The 22544-nt window shown below is 42.6% G+C and overlaps 1 protein-coding gene across 1 annotated transcript; it reads right to left on the reverse strand.

Annotated features, from left to right (window-relative positions):
• Positions 1-4298: 4298 nt before the first annotated feature.
• LOC124701993 (importin-4-like) lies at positions 4299-13117 on the reverse strand. Its single transcript, XM_047234091.1, has 20 exons — positions 12816-13117; positions 11778-11910; positions 10823-10959; positions 10683-10728; positions 10139-10354; positions 9550-10053; positions 9282-9416; positions 8967-9182; positions 8797-8886; positions 8478-8719; positions 8316-8404; positions 7208-7245; positions 7085-7115; positions 6883-7005; positions 6585-6799; positions 6379-6474; positions 6180-6292; positions 5283-5418; positions 5081-5185; positions 4299-4955 (listed from the first exon to the last, which is right to left on the reverse strand). The coding sequence occupies exons 1-20, from the start codon at positions 13088-13090 to the stop codon at positions 4755-4757; spliced, it is 3141 nt and encodes a 1046-aa protein (XP_047090047.1). The 5' UTR covers positions 13091-13117; the 3' UTR covers positions 4299-4754.
• Between the last annotated feature and the right edge of the window lie 9427 nt (positions 13118-22544).

Consider the following 22544-nt stretch of genomic DNA (forward strand, 5'->3'; position numbering starts at 1 on the left):
TGGCAATGTTCAGGACTGATACGTCATGCCTATGTCACACGGATTTTTTCATCTATCGTTGCTATATTAGTCCATTTCTTAATGCAATGTTCTTCCTCGGTAGGTTGGGGTGCTTTTTATCATGAAATGTAACTTGTCACGGATTTTGTCACCTATCCTTGCTATATTAGTCTATTTCTCTTTGCATGTGCTTCCTCGGCAGCTTGGCTTCCTAGGTGCGATCTAATACCAATAAGCATTAGGGTGTAGCTCACAACCATGGGTCGGAAGAGCTCCAGACTCTCTGAGTAATCACAGCAAACCAACATGCACTTATTAACCAACAATCGGTATAATAACCCGAAGAGGATCCAGAGGCACCGCAAAACTTCTCACATGCACCTAATAAGGCCCGTCAGAGGAGCGACGTACATCTGTGGGTTTCATGCGCGTGAGTGACTCGTAGCCATTTATGACACAGGGTCAGGGTGACGGGCGACTAATCTATCGTAGTAGGGGTTCAAGCGCCTGTCAGCGACAAAGGATTCTGTAATATTGAACAGTCTTGCAGATCGTATGCATGATCCTTGTTCCCACATGACCTATAGAAGTTGGACACGAAATGCGTCATGCACCATCGATGGTGGACACGGCATACCCTGGAATTTCCTTGTCAACTGTGTTGAGTATCCCTTGGTGACGATCCAAGATGATGCAAACCTTTAACATTGGTCGTCACTAGGTGTATGGACCACTTCCAATTTTCATTGTTGGAAAACAGCTAAAGACCTTGGCTTCACCTGGGATGGAGCCGTGCTACTGAGATTGGCTCCACCTAGAACGGCTTTATGCTTCTGAGCTTGGCTCCACCTGAGACAGAGTCGTAGTACTGACCTTGACTCCACCTAAGACGGCGCCGTGCTTCTCATCTTGGCTCCACCTAGAACGGAGACTAAGCATAACTCCATCTGGTGCGGAGATAAACAAAAATTTATTTTGTGAAATCTTTTCAGAAACTGATTATTTTGTTTTGTGAGATCTTTCTAGATATAATTTGTTTTGTCAAAATCGACCACCTGCTGCATCAACTCACACGACTCACACTCTGCTCTGCTCGTCAACCTTCTGCTCATCTACTCTTTCTAATCTGTCACTGACTCACGGGTCATAGACCTTGAAGGCTCATTACATGGAAGGCATCAAAATGGCGGTCTCAGAAATAGCCTACAGCAAACAATTTGATAGTCGCTATAACAAATCAAAGTCACTGAGGAATTTTACCTAATACTTCCTCCGGTCCTAAATATAAGCCATATAATTTCTGGCACGGAAATTAAAAAACGCCTATTTAGGAAAAATTATACCATATTTAGCTAGGGTTAACCGTAAGTAATTGCGGTGAGCTAATAGAGAACTTTGCATAAAATAAGTAAATCTAATCAAATCTCCAAAAATATTGTCCATACAAGTAGGGCAACGCAATAAACTTTATATTCTGGAATTTTTCTCAAAAAACTATATGGCTTATATATAGGAACGGAGGAAGTATGTTTTATACATGGTCAACTCCACAAAGTTGGACTTTTACAAAAAAAATACAACACATTTCGGGAAGGAGGGGTTATGAGGTGGATTGTGATTAATTTACCAGGGGGCGCTCTTGGCCTTGTTTGGTAGACGTGTATTACTGAGTATTTAAGGGTATTTTCTCAAGGGGTTGGACAAAAACACTCTTATCACCCAAAACACTTTGTTACACCACAATCCTCTTCCTCATTAATACTGTTCACCGATTTATCAATATGGAAAGCACGGATAATTCTACAACTAACTTGTTTAATAAATAAAAAAGATCCAGAGTAAACATCCTGCCTATTCTAATCCAAACTGCAGTACGTGCTGATCCGGTTGTATGTGCATTTCACTATGGAGATTGAAACTTGTGAAAAGGCTGACGCGCTGATACTTGACAATATCAACTACAGTACTCTGGTCTTCTTCATGTGTAGTTGTTTTCCTTTGCTCAGCTCGCGTCAATTTAATCCGAGAGAGGAGTACAATATAATTCTCATACGCAATCCGAAGGCCACAAAAATTAACCAACCAGCGGGCCGGGAGCACTTTGCCGAGAAAATTGCATATACCAACAATTCTTGGAGCAAATGTTGCGCAGACCAGTCACTCAAATTCTCTTTTGCATAGACCAGCGATTCTACGAGTAATTCATTGCAACAAGCTATGATGGTCAGATTAAACGGTTTAACAGCAAGGAGGCCCACCTTATGAGGTGACCTGCTGCCACTGTGGTTTGGAGGCCCTGTTGCGTGTCTAGCATCCCAGCCGTTGGGGCTCTCCAGGCCAAAATCCAACACTATTTAACGCCGGAAGGATGTATTTTTGGGGTAGGGAGGCCCCTTTTTTCAGCGACGAGCTCACGGTCGCCTGCTGACGCTCACCCACCGCGTACATTGCGACGGTGTTGTCGTCGGGAAGGGGAACCGTCAGAGTGGCCTCGACGCATTGAACCGTCGTGATGGTCCGCGACGTGGTCTGGGGAGCCCAAACGCCTCGTCGGAAACAGGCGAAGTGGCCTCGACGCGAGAACCGCCCCCGTAATGGAGCACGAACTTCGCGGAAGAGCAACCGCCGCTCTCTTCGTCGGTAGACCTACATATACGGTTTTCGACGACCGACGCTATTCATCTCTTCTCTCCTCACCATCCTCTGTCACCACGAGCGATATCTCTTGGCCATCGGACACGGACAGCGAGGGGAAATCTCCTAGATGACGCCATTGGTGGGACTGAGCTGCATCGTCCAGCAGCGATGATTCCCCGTCGCCGTCCAGCGAGGAATGGGATGACGACGAGGAGGAGGACGAAGAGGCCGAGGAGCAGTCCGAGGAAGAGGCTGAGGAGGAGAAGGAGGAGGAGGTTGAGGAGGAAGAAGAGGAGGAGGCTGAGGAGGAGGAAGAGGCTGACGACGCGGCGGCCCGGGCGAACGCGAAGGCGCCGACGAGCGACGAGGAGGACACCGGCTCTTCGGAGGATGTGTCGAGCCGGAAGCGTCGCCGCCAGGACGACGAGGCAGGGCCATCTAGGAAGAAGAAGTACTTGAAGTTTATAGTTTTTATATGTAATTTTTATGTTTATTCGAAGGTTTAATATGCAATTTTTCTATGTTGCACCACTTATTTGTTCAAAGCTTTCGTTCGACGAGGGTGAATTACAAATATCGCCGGAAACGAACGCATCCCGTCTATCGGGAAGACGACGGTATTGCCGTAAAAACCAGGCCTTTGTCGTCGACAGGTCGGGGCCACCAGACGGTTCCCGCGCTTTTCTCTCGTCCGGAGTCCCCGAGCGCTCCCCGAGGGGCCGGGGATGGCATGGGCTCTCCGGACGGATGAAGGGCCTAATCCGGACGAAATCTTTTCCGAAGTGATCATATATGTGATCTGTTGTTGTTGTCATGAAGCCATATTAATTGGAATTATGTGCGGCCGAGGAAGGCCCGCCTCCGCCGCCTTGATCTCCGTGGTGTTTGGGTGGGCATGATCAAGTTGTTGTAGGTTTTCGTTCAATTTCCTCCTAAAAATAATTCAAACCTTTTGTCTCCTTTTCAAAAAATAAAAAATACATATTTTTTTCAGATCATTGTTAAAGTAGATGTGGCAAATATGGAGCAAAGCAATTGTCTCCCAAAGGGCTGGCACACGCCCAGCACATGCCCAAGCCACGGTGGCTGAGAGGTATGCTGTTAGACATTCTAATCTGATCATTACAGCTCCATGCAAATAATTACTCATGGAGTTGCTGGTTTGTGCAAAAACAAATTTCAGTGACTGGTTCACGCAACATTGGCTCCAAGAGTTACTGGTATGTGCAATTTCCTCCACTTTGCCCTGTAGTGCTCGTTGCATCCACTTCTACCAGACGTGGATTCCGGGTTTCGGCGGATTTCAATCGAACCAGGGCTGCCAAACTATCAAGCGAGTGTTTCTGGGGTATAGGGTCGGGCCGGGAAAAAACACTCAATTCCTCCCGAAAACCAGCCTACCAAACCAAACAAGGCTTCAATGGATAGGAGGGACCGAGTGAGTACTATTTTCAATCCAGGTGGATCAGGAACATGGTTTAGTTCTTACAAGGTGCGCCATAAAAGAAACCTTTGTACACGAGTGATCTTCTATAGTTGCTGAGACCTTTTTTTCTCAAAATTTCTAAAAAACAGAAAAAGTTGTACGACATGTTTGCATAAAGAACGGTCTCACACATAGCCCACAACAAAAAGCAATTTGATAGTCTGGCTCTGGCACAACAAATCCAAGTTACACAGGATTCTTTGTATATACCAGTACATCAACGATTTGCACAACCCCGTCAAAGAATTATAAAATCGAACACACAGATAGCCAAAAACGGAACCTGAATACACGCGGGACTCACCAAAGCTGCCGCCTGCCAAAGCACTGCACCTTCAACCGCAGTAAACACCATTCTCAGTGCAATATACTACAACTCAAAAAATGTAAATACACGACATAAGCACCAACCAAACAAGCACTTCTCTCTCATACTTCTCCACATTAACGCCTATTTGGCATCCCAACCTAGATATTCCAGATAGGTTTTGCTGATCAGACCATACATGGCTAACCAGTATTCTTCAGCAAACAGCAGCAAGTGACAAAACTTGGGTGATTCCTCAAGGGGCAATCTTCAACAAAACACTCCAGAAGCACAAAAGTTGAAGGTAAATTGTTTCTCTGAAGATCATCTTCTATTGGCAAATGCTGCCAATGCATTCGCATGAACTGGTGGTAGAGCAGTTAGTATTGCCTGCATCTGTTGGCCATAGCTGGATATCAAATAAGAAACAGCCTTGCCAATAATTGTTTTGACTTCATCACTCTCATCCGGGGATAGTACCACTTGGGCAAAGACATGTATCACTTCAGCCACTTGAGCAAGGATCTGCAACACCACAGTGTTAGGTTTGGCCTAAGACTTGGACAAGGATACTTTCGCTGCAAGACTCATATTCAGGAAAAGTTCACATAATGGAAGCAAAGACCATGGATGGTTTAAGACCAGGTCACCTGGGGATGCGAAGATAGTAACAAATTACATAAGCAGCTGTAGACAGCCATTGACTCTTCATGATCTTCTTTTAGTGGCAGAGCATTGATAAACACTGGAAGAACCTACAAAACAGATATAGCATTGCAACCAAGTATTTATTAGCTAGGCACTTTAAAGTATGAATTCTGAAACTGTTCAAACGTATTATGTGGAAGAAACCTGGTTGAGAGGAATTGATTGAGGTTGCACCATTATCATTCTAGCAATAGCACCTGCAGCATTATCTCTAACTGCGAGGTCTGGTTCAGAATCAGCAAACAAACGATGCAGACCCTGCAGTATATCCGGGTAATATCTGCGGAAGATTGAATAGAAGCCTGTGAACAACTGAATTTACAGGATTACCGTTTATGTTCATACTGTAACATGAACATTAATTCGTTTAATGACTACACAGCAGACCACCATCTAAAATACACTTGGCATATTTTAGCTTCTATTCTTCAGCACCCACGTCATAGTTGTGAAAGCAAATTACATAATGTCAGGGTTTAGTTTTGTGACACTGCAGAATTAGGATTGGCAGACTAGCAGGACTATGAAAGAAAGTGCATAATATGGGGTCTACTAGATACTATGACTTGGAATTAATATGAGGTCTAGTAACTAATAGTTTTCGTTAACTGTTGCTCACATGCAGGCTTCTTATTCTAATGCTCCATAAAGTGAAAAGTGAACCCTTATTTTTCATACTCCCTCCGTCCCATTAAGGATGTCTTAGATTTGTCTAAATTTTCATACTCCCTCCGTCCCATTAAGGATGTCTTAGATTTGTCTAAATTTGGAAATTTAGACAAATCTAAGATATCCTTTATGGGACGGAGGGAGTCCAAGAAATGGAAAATGAAGCAGTAGTAAAAAAATCATGTATCCATTAATGTCCATTTATTATGAAGATACGCTTTTGAAACATAAGGAAATAAACATCATGCACAACAGATCTTAAATAATAGTCATTTGCCTCCTCATTTACGGAGTGTAAGACATTAGCCTCAGATAGGAGCTTCTGCAAAGGTGAGCATGAAATATGTATATTATTGTAACTAATATAAATACCTCAGTGCTGCAGCACCCCCATTCTTGCATAGCTCGCCAACACAGAAAGCAGCATTTCTCCTATTTGTAGCCTCAGAAGATGCAAGTTCTTTCAATGCCAAAGGCATTATCTTCTGCAAATGATTCAAATATGAGTAAACATTAAGAGGTCAATTAAAATGATTAAATGACATTTTTTTAAAGAAAACTATAGGCATACATCAACATAAGCAGAAATTGGAGCACCCATTTCTTGAGCAACCTCAGCTAAAGTTGCAACAACCATAGTCTTATCTTGGGGAGGATGTGGAGATTTCTGCATTCATTCCAGAGCACCATCAGAATGTACAATTCTCACTATAATCTTTATATGTTTAAGATAGCTGGCATAGTTGAGCACGACCAAAGGGAGGGGGGGGTGCTCACAGCAAATTTCATCAGGGGATCAAATAACTTTGCAAGGAGAGGGTCAAAGTAAGATCGCATCACTTTCGCAAAAGCAGGCAAGAGATCTGAAACTGCATCCATGAGGACTTCATCATGATCAATGTCACCATCATCTTCGCCATCCGACTCTACTTGCTGACAGCATGATTCTTGACGCAACAGGGTAAGTGTTGCCTCAGCAAGCTGTGACATATCTGAAACATTGACAGAAGGGACAGTTTTTAACAGCAGAACCTAGTATTCCAAGAGCACCCAACTCTGAGAAAGTGCAGCTTACAAAGTTCAACTGCAGCAAAACCGCAATCTTTCACGATATCTGCTACACTCATGCAAGCTTGCGCTACTACTTCTTTATCATCATCCTCTGTCATTGTCTTGATATAGATGTTCATAATAGTATCTGGAAAAAAAAACAAGCGAGATTGAGCATGGCTTTAGCAAAATGGACTTAAAAGAGAGCATCTTATAGTAGCAATTACCAAGAACAGCTTTCTGTTTCTCGAGTATATCCTGCATGGTAGAAAAAACAGACACTGCATAAGAATTTTGATGTTCCACAGCAATCAAATCTAAATTGAAAATATAATACAGGAAGTTCTCACAGGATGTGCAGGTATTGCCCTTACTGCAGTTAGGATGTCTGCAATAATAGAGTTTAGTATTATTATTAATAAACCACAAAATGTACCTTTAATGGGAAGTCACATAGAATAAAAAAAAACTTAAGAAGCTTATAATTTTACAAATTTAGAGTTCTGGGGAGTAACTGATTTGAATTAAACAAGACTATTAACTCTGGTTTCTGTGGCAAACGCTCTCCTACTGCTTCTAATCGGTTTGCCTAATGCCTACCATCAGTATACGATTTGTTGACGATCTCTTGGTAGTTAACAGATTGGAGGTTCATTGGGTTTGCAATTTGTGGTTTGTCAAGACACGATAGAGTGTTCATGCACAGAAGATCCCATACATGACTAATATTGACAAAACTAACGAAAGAGCATGACGCAGGTGAAGGTGATGGGTGCTAGGCAAGCTTCCATTCTGTTTGATTTTTTTTGTTGGTTCTCTGATCTGGGTTTTGCCTCCGTAGATAGATTCAAACCCGACAGGATCGCTAGGTTCAGGTTCAACAGGTATTCAAGCAAATCCAGCAATTAATGGTCTGCCACGACTGCACTAGCAAGGAGACTGCTGTATTAAGACTTTGATGATTCACTTTGAATGGGTTTGCTGTTAAACCAACATAACACTTCAAATGATGGACACAAGGTAACATTGTGCATCATTGCACAATAGAACATTGATCATGAATGCATCTTGTGATCTCCATCAACGTATCTTATGTGTGACAAAAGTTTATACTGTAGTCATATAGCATTGGATACTATGTACCATGCTGAAAACAGATTATGTAGCTTACATGACAAAAGTTCATTCAACTAATTAGATTTTTGTACTCCCTCCATCCCATAAAAGATGTCTTAACTTGTGTACATGACAAAAGTTCATTCAACTAATTTGGATGAGTGCCTAGATACATCCAAATTTAGATAAATCTAAGACATCTTCTATAGGACCGGGGGGTATGTTAAATGACTATTGGAAGTTTGAAACTTCACAGCTACAACTACGTAGGCCTAAAAATAAGGAAACCAAAAGGCTGCTACAAACTTATATATATTAAAAGAGGACTAGGAAAGACATTACGTTTTAAGGAAATAATAGCCTGAAGCCTGACATCTTCATGAAAATATCCACTGTGCTTGATTAAAATCTTCAACGATTCCTCCAAGTAACTAGTGCCAGTTAAGGGAAACTTGAAGAACAAAAGATGACAGGAATATTATGTTAAACATCACTCAAGGATACGGAGCGTAGGCACTCTTTGTGTGAAGTGCAAAAAATCCAATAGCCTGAGTTGCAGCTGCTTTCTCGTCTAATACTCCAGTCCTCACACTGATATTTCTAACTCTTGGCTCATCATCGGTATCATCGTCAGAAGAAACACCACTAAATCCATTGTCAACACCATCAGCATCATCAATGTCCACAGCAGAACCATCATCCAAGTTGCACGAAAAGAATACAAGAGGCACAACATGTGGAAGATACTGCAATGTACAACAACCACTTCTGTAAGCATGACCAGCATTCGCGAAATGAACATAATTTTGACTTCCCTGATTACCTGTGTGAAACTATCATCCAGAATCTCAGCAATGTTGCTAAAGAAACCATGAGTATACTCTCTTAGCTCGCTATAATCCAATCCAAAACCCTGCAAGTATGAAGAGCATAAAGAATTGCACTGAACTATGCCAGTTAACAGAACTCTGAAGTACTGGGATTAGGACTCACAGAAATAGCAGCCTCAATAAAAGGAGGTAATATTGCTTCCATTCTGGTTTTGCCTACTGCCATTGCAACTATCCCAACAACCTCAGTAGCCCTAGCTCGTGCACACAAATCTTCATCCTTAGTAAGCACTAGAAAGCCTTTCATCATTTCAAGAACCTTCTCTGCATATGGGATAAAAGCCTGTTCTGCAGCTGCTGCTACAGAGCCGATTGCAGACTGCAGCAAAACATCATTATTTCAATTTAGAAAACAATTTAAGGAGGAGGCTATCTCCTTCAATTTAGATAAATTGTGAGTAATGATTTCTATACGAACCATGCATGTCTCTTGCAGGTTCCGGGGAATGCTCTGCAAAGACATAACTAATCTGCATATCAAAGGTTCTAGATATGGTAGGATATCTTCACCCATATCTTCGCAGAACGCTGCCAATGCATAATACGATTTCTCCTACAAGATCACGTCACATATTCGCTTAGTTAATTATTTCAGAAAATGTCATGCAAAGTTAATCAATATCATCTATGTCCAAAGTTTCTGCCTATCGATCAGAGATGATGTCACCTGAAGTAGGTTATTTTACCTTAACTTCATCTGACGGGTCTTCGAGTGCATTTAAGATGCATGGAAGTACAGTCACATAGTGAGACAGAATTTCTGGCTGCAAGTGTTCAGCAAACTGACCAAGAGCAAATGAAGCAGCACCTCTAACCATTTGCTCTTGATCCTTTAAAGCTTCTAAAACAACTTTGAGACATTCCTCCAACTTATCCTTGAAATGTTCAGAACAACCCTCTGCGACAACACCCAACGACGTAACAGCAGCCTCACGAAACTTGGGATTAATGTGACGAAAGCTCACAGAAGCAAATTCAAGAACTGGACCAAAAACGTGTCTTGGTAAATTGATAGCCATTGTATCAATGACTTCTGCTGCGGAACGATCTGCGGCTAAATCAGATTCTTCATCTTCATTAGCAGTTTCTGTAAGCAAGGGGCACATAACTTGTAGGATAGGTACAATCAGCTTGTTCTTTTTTAAGAAAGATGCTTTAAATTTTACAAGCCATGAAATTATCTGAATAGCCTGAAACAAATAAGAGAAAGTTTACATGGAGTTATTTTGCAAAATGAACAATTATATAATCAATAATGTGGAATGCTGATCAAACCTGTTGCCTTATATTTATTTCCAGATCATGATTTGAGGAAACTTCAAGCGAGAACTGCACAATTGATCTGACTGAATCTCCAAGAAGTGGTGCAGGAGATTCAATTAGTTCATCGAATATTTCGAAGGCAATGGAAGCAACATCTTCATCACCATTAGCAAGACACTGCCTTGATACATTCAAGATACTGGGAACAAAGTCTCGAAACATCTTTACCTAGCAGTTGTACCAAAACAAGATCGGTTCATCAGGCATAAAGAGGCAACTCTAGCGGTAGCATGACATACTGTTGAAGATTTAAAATCAGCTAAGAAAAACTCCAGCTCTAAGAAGGAGACGGACAAACTACTACTGCTACAAGCAAAGAAAACAGTCCAAACTCCAAAGAAAAACACAGGTATACTGCTTATAATATATAAAAAAGCTTTACGAAGAGATCATTCCAGAAGAAGGTCGATCTATAAGAATGAACATAACGATGGCACATCTCTTTCACCTCAGAAAAGTAAATGTTTATAAAGCAGGAAAGACAGCCAGAACTTACAATGTCCCCGCCTTCATTGACATACTCTATGAAGGATCCGACAGCCCTGTTGCACCGACCAAAAATTAGCTTACATACAGTCACAAAATAGTCAAACGAGAAAAGCCAAAATAGCATTTTTTCCGCTAACTTAATCGTACTTCAAGGCAGCAATTCTGACTTTAGAGCTGGTCTCGTCTTGCAGGCATTTCAGTAAAATAGGTTGTAAATCATTCAGATGAGATTGAAATGTAGTCCCAATAGTTTCAGTAAGGGAGCTGAACAGAATTAAAGCTACCTGTGAAGAAAAGAGTTAGTCAGTACACATTGGCATTTTGTTTGCAAATATAAAACAGTACGTGTTCCATTCCTAGTTCGCTTGAAATGATATAGGAGTTATGCACAAGCAAGTCCTACAAATGGCAGAACTAAAATACTGGTTTCTCTGCAACACTGCATATACTACATAAGTCAGAACATTTAATGACAGAATGCACCATATATTAATTATACATAATATATTAGCGTCCCACCCCACTAACGCACATATATATAAAGGACAAAAGAAAGTGAAAGGAGAAACTTCCATCAACAAAAAGAGGGAAATGGTAAATAAGACTTTGCACATGCACAGGCATGTGCTGCCTTATGATTTAGCATTTAATGGTTCTGTTAACCAGCCGGCAAATAGGAGCCTTGGTGCAGAAAGTGTGTAGGCCTTTCGACAGCTAAGATGGCCAGCTGTACAAACTGTAAAATCTAATAATAGTCAAGTTATGGATGGTCTTGAGATTTCTGTATTTAGCTCTTTTTATTGGGCAATATTCCAAACAAACAACTATGAAAGGGAAGGCTGACATGCTGCTGCAACCATGTTGACACCATACCAAAAAAAAAATCAATGTTCTCACTACCCATATGAAGAAGTTCCTAGAAAAACACCAAATCAAAGAAAAGGAAAGTGCAAGTAAGCTCTTATTGTGCAAATGTATCATCTATTATGAGAAAACCAACAGACATGTTTCCTTTCTGACGAATATTGCTAGTACTTACATCCTAAACAATGCATACTTAATAAAAGACTGAAAGTACATGGCAACTCCAAGATACACTTACTTCTCTATGTTCTTCTTGTGGACTTTGGCTGCACTGGAAAAGGAACGGTAACAACTCTTGCCACTCTCCTGCAGGGATAGCATACTTAGCAATAATGCTCACCACATTTGCACTAGCTTTCCTTACAAGATGGCTGCATAAGGAGCAAGAAACAACTCAATTTTTCATCCTCTCAAATTAGATGCAAATATAAGTATTCAAAGTCTAAAGGAGAGGACTTTTTATTAAGGAACAAAAACTTTACGTTAGTGAATGTCCAAGACATGATAAATAGTTAGTTCATCATTCTGGATCCTGTAGTAGATGTCAGTTTTTCGTAATACTAGGATCAGAGTAAGCAATCTGTAACCTATTTTCTCACGTCAGTGCATTTTCATCTCCATTTGTAACTCTCTCCTTTCTAAGTATATTTTCCTACTGTTTTCCCTTAAAAAGACATAATGAATTGGCTGTGACTTTCCAGTGATTCGATCGTTTCCAAATAAAATCCACGCATAAGTATCTCTATTTCCCAAAAAAAAAACATTTTTTATTTAGAATAGCAGCATATGAGTACAACATTATACAAAGAGGAACGGCAGTTGAGCAGCCATGGTTTGCAAGCAAATCAGGTGTATTGCAGGTTACAATAATAATAGTAAATAGTACTGGCTAACCTATGGACCATAAAATTCCTCCCTACAGGATTAAAGTTCACGCATAAGTATCTCTATTTCCCCAAAAAAACATTTTTTACTATTTAGAATAGCAGCATATGAGCACAACACTATACAAAGAGGAACGCCAGTTGAGCAGCCATGGTTTGCAAGCAAATCAGATGTATTGCAGGTTACAATAATGAAATTCCTCCCTACAGGATTAAAGTTCTCATTATTAGGTTTAATAACAGTTGAGTTAATCGTTATTCACAGGCACGAAACGTTCAGCAGTTAACAGTTAACAAAACTTGAGGTAACCCCGCATAGCTGAACATAGCAGTGGAAAGATTGTAAATTGCGGAGGCGGAAAGTGGGTGGGGAAAGTTAGGGCGGTGAGCACCTGTTGTCGAGCGTGATGGAGTCGATGAGTGCTTGCTTTAGGGAAGCCTTGGCGTGCGGTGGAAGCTTGGGCCAGTGGGAGGTGATCTTCTTGCGGAGGAGCACGGCGGCGAGCTGGCGGACGTTGGGGGTCTTGGCGGTGCGGAGGTGGTGGACGAGCGCCGGCACCACCTGCGGGTCGCGCGCCAGCCGGCGGATCTGCTCCTCCGCCTGGCGCCGCGCGTCGTTGTCCGGCATCAGGAACTGGATTAGCAGAAGCTCCAGTGACTGCGCCATCTCCTCCTTCCTGCTGCGTACGCCGGGCCTCTCCCTTCCTGCGATCGGCGGCGCCGGCGGCGGGCGGAGGGGGGAGCAAAAACCCTACCGATTGGGTGGGCTGGTTGCTCAGGTTTAGGTGCGGCGCGCGTGGGGGCGAGCCAGAGGGGTTTACTAGTACTAGCCCTTGCTGTCTATTCGTGCTTATTTATTATTATTTAATTGATTTATTTTCATTTATTTTCTGGCCTGCACCCGGTGGGTCAGTTCAGTTGGGACGTGTTTGGTAGCCTGCATCTCCTTGGCTCGCATGGGGCCAGCGTTTGGATACCTGCAGCCCGTTGTTGCATGAACCGGATTTTAAAGCACACCTGCGACAGGCTTGGAGGAACGCCGGAATGGCATTTTCTCCGAGGCCAAGCCCGTTGCGGCCAGAAGCCTGCACGCGTGGAGAAGGGAGGCGGAGACGCGGTTCCTTCGGGAACATGCGCCATAATTAGGCTCACCGCTCCCTCTCCTTCCTCTCACTCGCGACCTCCCCTAAACTGTCACATCACCTGGCGGTTCCCCTCCCGCCGACCAATCCGCCGCACCGTTGCACGGAGGAGCACCGGTACCGGAGGAAGGAGACATCGGCGACCTCGTCCTCGGCCGCGACCTCGACCTCGTCCTCTCGACCGCGACCTTGACCTCGTCCTCGGCCGGAAGAATGGCGGTAACGACCTCTCCTTCTCACCTCCGTACTCGTTCTGGCAGAACAAGCCATTCTCAGGCATTTTTGACGACATGCACATTAGATCTGCTAGGGTTTCTGTTAGGATAGCGGTCGGATTGACGTTTGCAAGGTGTTCGTCCCCATTTCTTGATGTTCTTGTCCAGTTTTGCTTTTTACAGTCTCGATTTGGTTAGATCTGTGAGTCTAGTATCGGATTGCGGTAGATCCTTACTAGATCGGGCTTTGGGTTGCTAAAACTGGCAGATCTTACTATGCATGCAAAGAGGGGAAGGGTTTTTTGTGATGGGGTTTAGCATGTTGAGGTTGATGTGCGGAGCGAGTCGCGGTAGTTTGCTGTAGATTGTGTAGTTTCTGATTGAACTAGGCTGATGATTGTAACCGGTAATCATAGTGTGAGGAGATGATTGATCTGAACCTATGGCATGACTGAACATCACCATGCCATTGATTCAGATCAAACATCTCCTCCATACGTGCTCATTGTATGAGGCCTATGCTACCTTGCTTTCCATGTCTGTACTTCTTCACTTGCTCAATGGCCAATGATTCAACAATGGCACAACAGAAGGCAGGGTGCTGCCCTCAAACTGAGTCGTGTGTGTCATATTTGTTGCACACTAGACTTAGTTTGCGGGCAGTCCCTTTGCCTGCCGTGTGATCCTACATATATGAGGCCTCCTTTTACTTTGTCTACTGCAATGGCCAATGATTGAAGAATGGCACACTGGAAGGCAAGGTGCTGCCCTCAAACTGAGTCGTGTGTGCCATATTTGTTGCACACTAGACTTAGTTTGAGGATAGTCCCTTTGTCTGCCGTGTGATCCTACATATATGAGACCTCGTTTTATTTTGTCATTCAACAATGGCACACTGGAAGGCAAGGTGCTGCCCTCAAACTTAGTCGTTGTGTGATATCTTGCACACTAGACTTAGTTTGAGGGCAGTCCCTTGAGCTGCAATGTGATCCAATCTATGAGGCATCACATGTTTCCAATGTTCGTTTTCATTTATATACTTGTGAGCAGGCACACCTCTAATGGCATGTGTTCTTCTGGCAGACTGAGAAGCTCAAGCTTGGGTCACCTGAGACCCCCGACGAGGGACCGTCCAAGAAGCAAAGGGCGGCTAACGTCGGCCACTTCCAGCCGGACGTAGGGCCGGACCAGTTCATGCGCATCGTCTTCAAGCCAACCTTCAACCGGCTACGAATCCCTCATGATTTCGTCAGGTGGTTCGGAGAAATCCCTTCGAACATCATCGTCACCACCAACACAGGCTGCTACTGGAGGATGGCTACGGTGAGAGAAGGCGATGACGCATACATCGACCAGGGGTGGGTGGCCTTCACCGTCGCTCATCAGCTGCAGATAGGCCAGTTCCTCGTCTTCAAGAAGGTGTACACCTTCCAGTACAATGTGGTCATCTTCGACTACACCTGCACTGAGGTGATGACATGTGCCGTTACCATGGCGACGCGACCAGGTGTGTCGTCTTCTAAGGTCATGTCTGAAGTTCATGGTGTGTGTGTACTTGTTGTTCCAGTCGTCCTATGATCGTCTATGGTGTGTCCTGAACTATGATCGTCATGTGTCCTGAACTATGATCGTCCTGGCTCCTTAACTATGAACATGTTTGAACTATTATCACTGCTAAGTTTGTCTGAACTGTGAACTGTGTTCTTCCTTGTGTTGTTTGATCGTTGTAACCTCACCACCGAAGGTAAGAGGTAAGCAGAAGCAGTTTCTGGGTTGCTGTCAACACCCGGATTTTTTAGTCCAGATGCCTATTATGCCATTCATCGCAATCCCAAGAATATTGTTTTTGCGAGACATAATAGATTGATATCACAACACATCATTCATTACAACACATAATCGTCTTACATAGAGGGATCACATGATCCAGTCTTAATACATCATAGTGGATCTAGAGATCCTATTACAAAACACATAGCGGAAGCGAAGTAACGGTTACGGTCCATCTATTCCACGAGAAAGCTGTTGACGTCGGGAGTAGTCCTAGTTGTCGTAGACGTCCCTGTCGTCCATCTTCCTCGTCTCGCTTGTTCTCCTTCATAGTCCGGCCATTTGAATAGCCAGGGGACAAAGCCATGAGTACTTTAAAGTACTCGCAAACTAATACTAATGTAAGAACTATCAACTATAGTAAGGGGGATGCTAAGCTCTAGGTTTATTTGCATAAAGGCAAGTTTATTTCATAAACATTTAGTAAAGATGCTTGAATCGCTAGACTAACTCAAGTGGGAACATTAGTGTCATTCCCACAACTCTGTTGTTATTCAAGTCAAAGTCACCATTTCAAACTCAAATCACAAGTCACCCTTCACATGTCACATTTTTGAAAAGTTCTGATGACGGAACAGTATGGCCTTTCCAATCGTCCGTAACCGTGGACACGGCTATTCGAATAGTTCTACACTCTGCGAGAGGTCGTACACTTGTGCCACAACATTTGCAATAATCCGTCGGGGTTAAGCGGCCTTGATTTATCACACTCCAGTGTGCGGACTACCAACCATAACCTTTCACTTACATACCCTAGTATAGGCACCTCTCCCCATGAGTTTGGCCTCCCGGTGAAGACGGACGGTCGGCACGGGAACTGCACGGGGCTTGGGCCGGACATTCACCTCATTTCACGTCATTTCACATCATTTCATATTTCTTTGGAGGCAGCCCTTGGCATAACCCCGATGACGCTTGTTTAGAGGGAACCCATACTAAGATACATAAATTTCTAGTTAAGCCCTTACCCATAATCAGGTATTGTGGGGGTACTTGCAAAATTGGAATGGTATCGCATCCGAACCCAACCATCAGTTTTTGTAAAATTCACCATGTCATTCACAAGTCATATTCACCTTCAAAATCTTTCAATAGAACGACTCATCATTCCAAGGTTTTCAAAGTCATTTCATTTCATAAGTTCCCATCTAGAGTAGTCAATTTTATTTGTTAGCACTAGCAACTAATCATGAGGGGTGCTAACTAGCTTTGATTGTTCTAGGCTAACTTTGATACTCTTGTAGTATTCTATCTCTAGACCCAAAGTTAACTATAAAAGCAAGTTATAATAATCAAAGTAAAAGCTTGTAAGAACAAAACTTGGGATGGGATCATGAAGCATAAAGTAAATTGGTGAGTGTGCCTTGCTCTAGTAGGGCTTTGCACTTTGCAAGAATATTAGCTTGCAAGAGTATAGCTTGCATTGGTGTTAGCTTGCCTTGGTTGGAGTAGTGATCAAAGTTCTCTTCTTCTTCAAAGTAGACCTCCTCCTCCTGGTACTCCTCGGTACTAGCGTCTATAAACGAATACGAGGTATACAATCACCAAACAATACTTAAGTGCTAGACTAATCACACGAATGGCTCACACAAGTTATTCTAGCATCACCACATTCTTAACATGTTGATTGACTTTGTTTTCTTTTAAAGAAAAATAATTTCCTCTCATTACAAATATTAATTTAGGGTTTCTATTTAATTCTTTGAGAAATAATTTCCTCTCATTATCTTATTAAGAGTTAATTTCTCTCATGAATAATATGTGACCTAGGTTGACCAAAGTCAACCTCTTCACACTTATCACTTAAGAAAATGATTTAAATGAGGTGAGCACCTCATACCATTTTAATAACACATTGCAATGGTTTAATATCATCAACTAATTTAATATGAGTTTTAATTGACCATGGTCTCTACCTCATATTAACTTAGTTGAGACAAGATTTAAATGAGACCAAAACATCTCATATGATTTAATAAGTAGTTTTGAACAATTTAAATACTACTATGAAAATGATTTAATATTTTCAAATAAGAACATATTGGTCATTAATACATGTGTCATCAACTCACATTGAATCACTTGGAGTAATGATTTAAGTGAGAAGCTACACCTCATATAATTTAAATACTATTTTTGAAATAGTTTAAATGAGCTAGAAATGGCCTTATAGCCACTATTTGAATCTAGCCCATGATCATATACAGTACCACTATCATATTTTTACATAAACAATTAGAGTATTTGAATTGTGATTTATGAGGATTTGAATCATCTCAAAATAGTTTATGGTTGATTTTAAATAATTATTTGAAGTTTGAAAAGGCCCTGTCTTGTTATTTTTATCATTTAAATTCTATAATAAATCTAAGGTTGAGGCCAGTGTAGTTATTTAGATAATTTCCTAAGCTTTCCAAATATATAAAATTTATCAAATTTGGCTTAGTAGATTTGATTCTATTTAATTTTAAACATAGCATCTGTGAGGATTTTGATTTAATTCAAAATATTCAAATTCAAACGAACGGGCTCGCGCGGGAAAACTAGCTGGGCCACAGGGAGAAAAAGAAACGGGCCGGCCCACTTCGCGTCTAGCACGAGCAGGCCGCCCGACGGCGGGGTCCATGCGTCGGTGGGTCATAACGCCCGAAGCCGGTATGAGCTAATGAGGGGCGTAGGATTAGAATCAGATCGGACGGCTCACGGCCATCGTCATCTCCGGCGAGACACGGGCGTACTGGCGGCGCAGGTAGGGGGTCGGAGAGCTCACTGGTGCTCCGGCGATCGTCGACGAGGTGCGCAGCGACGTTGTCGAGGACGGCGGTTCGTCTGGTACAAGTGGCGTCTCCAGGGATGGCGCCAATCTTCTCCTCCTTCTGCGGCGGCTCCGTGGTGCTCCGGCGTGCAATTGGCGAGCTATGTTGGATAATGTGGAGGTGGAGATGGTCGAGGAGATCGAGTGAGAGGAGGGGAGCAAGGTGGTGTGGAGATTTGAGGCGCGGGAGTGCCCCCTTTTATAGCGGGCGACGGTGGCCGAGGGGGCGGCTCAGGTCGTCCATGGCGACGTCGCTACAGGGGCGGCATGGCTCGGGCGATGACGCAGGCGGGTTGGCGACATCCTTGCGAGCACGGAGAGCTTGACGGCGAGGAAAACCATGCAGTGACGCGAGCAGGCGGTCGTCATGTCTGTCACGGGTACCGGCGGAGGTCATCGATGGTGGCGTCGGCTACAGTCGTCGAGCGGTCCAATGGGCGTGTCTGGGAGGTAGCAGGGTCAACGGCGAAGCTACTGGCGCGAGTAGAGAGCAGATGGAGGACGAGCGTGACGAGGAGCATGCGTGCTCTGGCGTGCTCCGGGCGTGCACACGCTGGCATCTGGCACGCTCGGGAGGTCACTGGGCGCGTGCGTTCCGGCCAATGGCGTGTTGTCCTTCGTCGATGGCGAGTACCAGCATGCTCAGGAGAGTGAGAGGGATGTCCAGGACATGCTGATGCAGGGTTGAGGTGAGTGGAGAGGGGGATGGCATGGTGATGAGCATGTCATGCACGGCATGATCACATCTTTGAATATTTTGTGCAATCATGTGTGTCTCCAGGCCTGGCATCGTGCAGGGAGTGGATGAGGGTACTAATGGTGACATAGGATCGATGGTTAGGGCAAAAATCTGCTGGGTTTTTGAGTGTAGGGAGTTGGTAGCTATGATGCACACAAGGTGTTTGATGTAATGGCCGAAAGAGATTCACTTTCAAATTTTTCAATGAATTTTGGTGAGATGTTGTCATATAATATTTGAAGTCTACTGGTGGTGGTGGTGTCCATTTTAGAGTTGATTTGCAAAATGGCAAAAGTGAGATGATCTTCTCTTTGTTTTAACATCACTCCTTGTCACATTCATACTGGTCAACCTAGTCAACTCTGGCCATGGTGGTCAACATGAAAGTTACTCACCTTGACATGGTCTTGGATGACATGGCTTTGGTTTACCAATTTTAGTTTAAGAATAGAGAAAACCAGAGGGGTAAAGTAGTGAAGAAAATATTTTGGTGACATATGACCATTATCATATGTGTGAAGATTTTGAGATTTCCTTTGGTTTGATTCTGGTTTCATTGATGCAATTGTGTTAGTTTATCATATTTAGGTATTCTACAAGCAAGAGAGCAAGCGATTATGGCCTAGAGTGAAGATTTGTAATTTGGCATAATGTGTATGTGAGTGAAATTGGGATTTTCTCCCTATTTAAATTCTCTCCATTTAATTTGACTTTTGTTGACTCTAAGGTGATTCTTATTAGTTTAGAAACATTTCCAAACCATTGAATCCATTTAAAAAGGTCTTGTTCAAAGATTTGCAAAAATGACCATAACACATAAAAGATGATGTGTCAAATTTTATTATTTTTGTAAATGGTTCCCCTCGATCTACTTGGGCATGGGTTAGGGTCAATTTAGCATTAGATTAGGTTTAGAGATGGTTTCACACTAATTGGGTCAAGGTTTAAAGGCATAGGGCAAGAATTGGGTATTATGGCTATGTGTCACATATGCCTCTATGCATAGGTGGCATTTGATTTTTAATTTGACTTTGCTTGTTCCAATTGGTGTTGTTGAGTGTTGAAATGGTATATGGAGGTGATCCAACCATTCACAACAAGTCCTAGGGTCAATCTTCTCAAATTCACAAATTTGCTAATTTACTCTCATATGCCTCTATGGCATTTTTAGTTTCTTTTTTTATTTTCTTTGGTAACAACTTGAATTAGGTTTGATAAGTACTAGATAGGGTGTATAATGGTTTTTCCAAACCACTAAACAAAGTAGAGGAGCTTAGGGTAAAGATTTGTAAAAATAGCCATAGGCACATATGCCTTTTTCTTATTTAACTTCCTTTTATTTTATTTTAACTTGGATGATGAAAAGAGGGGTGGGGTTTAGGGTTTAAGATTATTTCAAATACTAATAACAAGCAATCATGGCAATAGCACAAGAATTAAGCAAGATCACTATGTATCAAACTTAATTTAATAAAAGTTTTTGTTGGTTCTCATTTTTGGAAAAAGGAAATTCATTCTCTTTGTTTTAAATTTTTGGGATGTTACAGTTGCAACCAAACAACAGCGGCGCCATTCTGGGCTGCTAGGAGGCCTCAAAGCTAGTGGTGCAGGAAAGTGATGCAGGCTACCAAACGCGCCCTTGGTTGCGAGATGTATACTCCCTCGGTCCCAAAATGTAAGGCGTCTAAGGACTCCATGGTTCTAATTAAAGCTACGCGCGAAAGTGCCAGAAATCTGCAGCACATCTCCTCCTAGCTCCTGGTTGATCTATGCCTTAGGTCACCATGGTGTTTGGGTGTTGGGTTGGTTTTGGTGATGGATTTTCTCTGGATGACTATGGGATATTACCTTGCTGGATGTTCTTATTGTTCTTTCTTGATGAACTGATGGTTCATCCCTATCTGAATGTACTGTGCTATTTATAGCACCTTCAGCTGATGTCCTAGGTCGACAGCTCAAGTGTGTGAATTCGTGTGTTGTCTTGTGCACCTCTTCTGGCTCCTGTTGGTGCCTGCAGTTTGGTTCCCCCTTGTCCTGGTTGGAACTTGCTCCGAACCCTGAAGCTTATCCTCCTAATTTTGTTTATTTTCATTGCCAAGTGTCAATGACACTTGGATCTGGACAGAAACCTTTGTTTGTCTTTGTTTTGCAGATGTTCAAGACCAAACAAGAATTGGAGAATGTCTACTGGAAGATTTGATGGAATTTTAGTTTAGGATCAAATCCATTTTTTAACTTTTATTTTCTGTCTTTATTATTCATCAATTCTTGTAATAAGAATATTGTAATGACTTTGTATGTGTGTGTGTGTATATCAATAAATCTCAAGGTTTCTCTATGAGCTTGATTGTATTTGTAATAATTCTATTTCTAAATAGTTGTTGTATTCATAATTCAATTTCAAATTCAAAGTCATTTGAATTTATGAGTTGCATTTAAATTATAAATTCCTTTTCCATATTCACTATTGCTTATTGTTTATTCTTGAGTTATCAATTCAATATTACTTGTCAAATGAAATCAACTCCCAAAATCAACAAGATACAAAAGAGGTCATGTCAAAATTCATAACTCAACTTGCCTAACCCTAGTTGCAATTGAGAGAGAACCTCGATCCCTCTTAGGTTTAGTTGCAATAAGGCGCGAAAAATTCCCTCGTTTTGCGATGAAATGCACATCCCATTCCTAAATCTACCCTTCGTTGTTCCTATATTCTGGGTTATTACAATTTTGAAGGGGATTATGTGACTTCACCTTTCCTGACTTTGGTTCAGTACCAGTCAGGTCCCGCACCCGGTGTGACCCACATTTTAGTGATTCAAAGTCATGGAAATGTTAGAGAGGCTGGGTCAAAGAATATTTTCCCCAAGATGTGTTCACAAGTGTGAGTTTCGAGAGACGTGGAGTACTGCGGAAGCCTATGTGCAAATGTGTCATCCGACAAGCGGGCTGTCGAGGGTGCTCCTCGGCAATGCCCTCCGATAGGGGCTTAGGGTTGATGGAATCCTGCAAGCTGACACGAGACATCGGTACACAGACAAGCGGGGAGAGCGATTTACCCTGGTTCGGGGCCCTCGATGAGGTAAAACCCTTACGTCATGCCTGTCTGTTCTGGATTATGAAGACAATGGGTTACAATGGGGTGCCGAATAGTTCGGCTGAGATCTCGTCGAGATGGCCTAGTACTAGGGTAACCTAGGTCTAAGCTTCTGTTGGCTAAGTTTGCTAAGATTGATTGTGTCCCCTCGACAACCCCCCTCCTGGCCTTTATATAGGAGGCCAGGTCTCGAGAGATCTAATCGAGTACGAGTAGGTTTACAGTAGATCTATTTCTAATCTTTCCTTGTTCGGCTTCTTCCGTGTCTTGTACTTCAAGTAAT

This window comes from Lolium rigidum, chromosome 3, assembly GCF_022539505.1.
Source record: "Lolium rigidum isolate FL_2022 chromosome 3, APGP_CSIRO_Lrig_0.1, whole genome shotgun sequence".
NCBI lineage: Eukaryota > Viridiplantae > Streptophyta > Magnoliopsida > Poales > Poaceae > Lolium > Lolium rigidum.

Bases quoted from the DNA above. Each gene is read 5' to 3' on its own strand.
- LOC124701993 (XM_047234091.1), bottom strand. From the start codon at position 13,090: ATGGCGCAGTCACTGGAGCTTCTGCTAATCCAGTTCCTGATGCCGGAC. The intron at 7,116-7,207 runs GTGAGAACTTCC...TCTACCATGCAG, and splicing joins GGGCAATACCTGCACATCCT to GATATACTCGAGAAACAGAA. The intron at 5,419-6,179 runs GTATTTATATTA...AATCTTCCGCAG, and splicing joins GGGGGTGCTGCAGCACTGAG to ATATTACCCGGATATACTGC.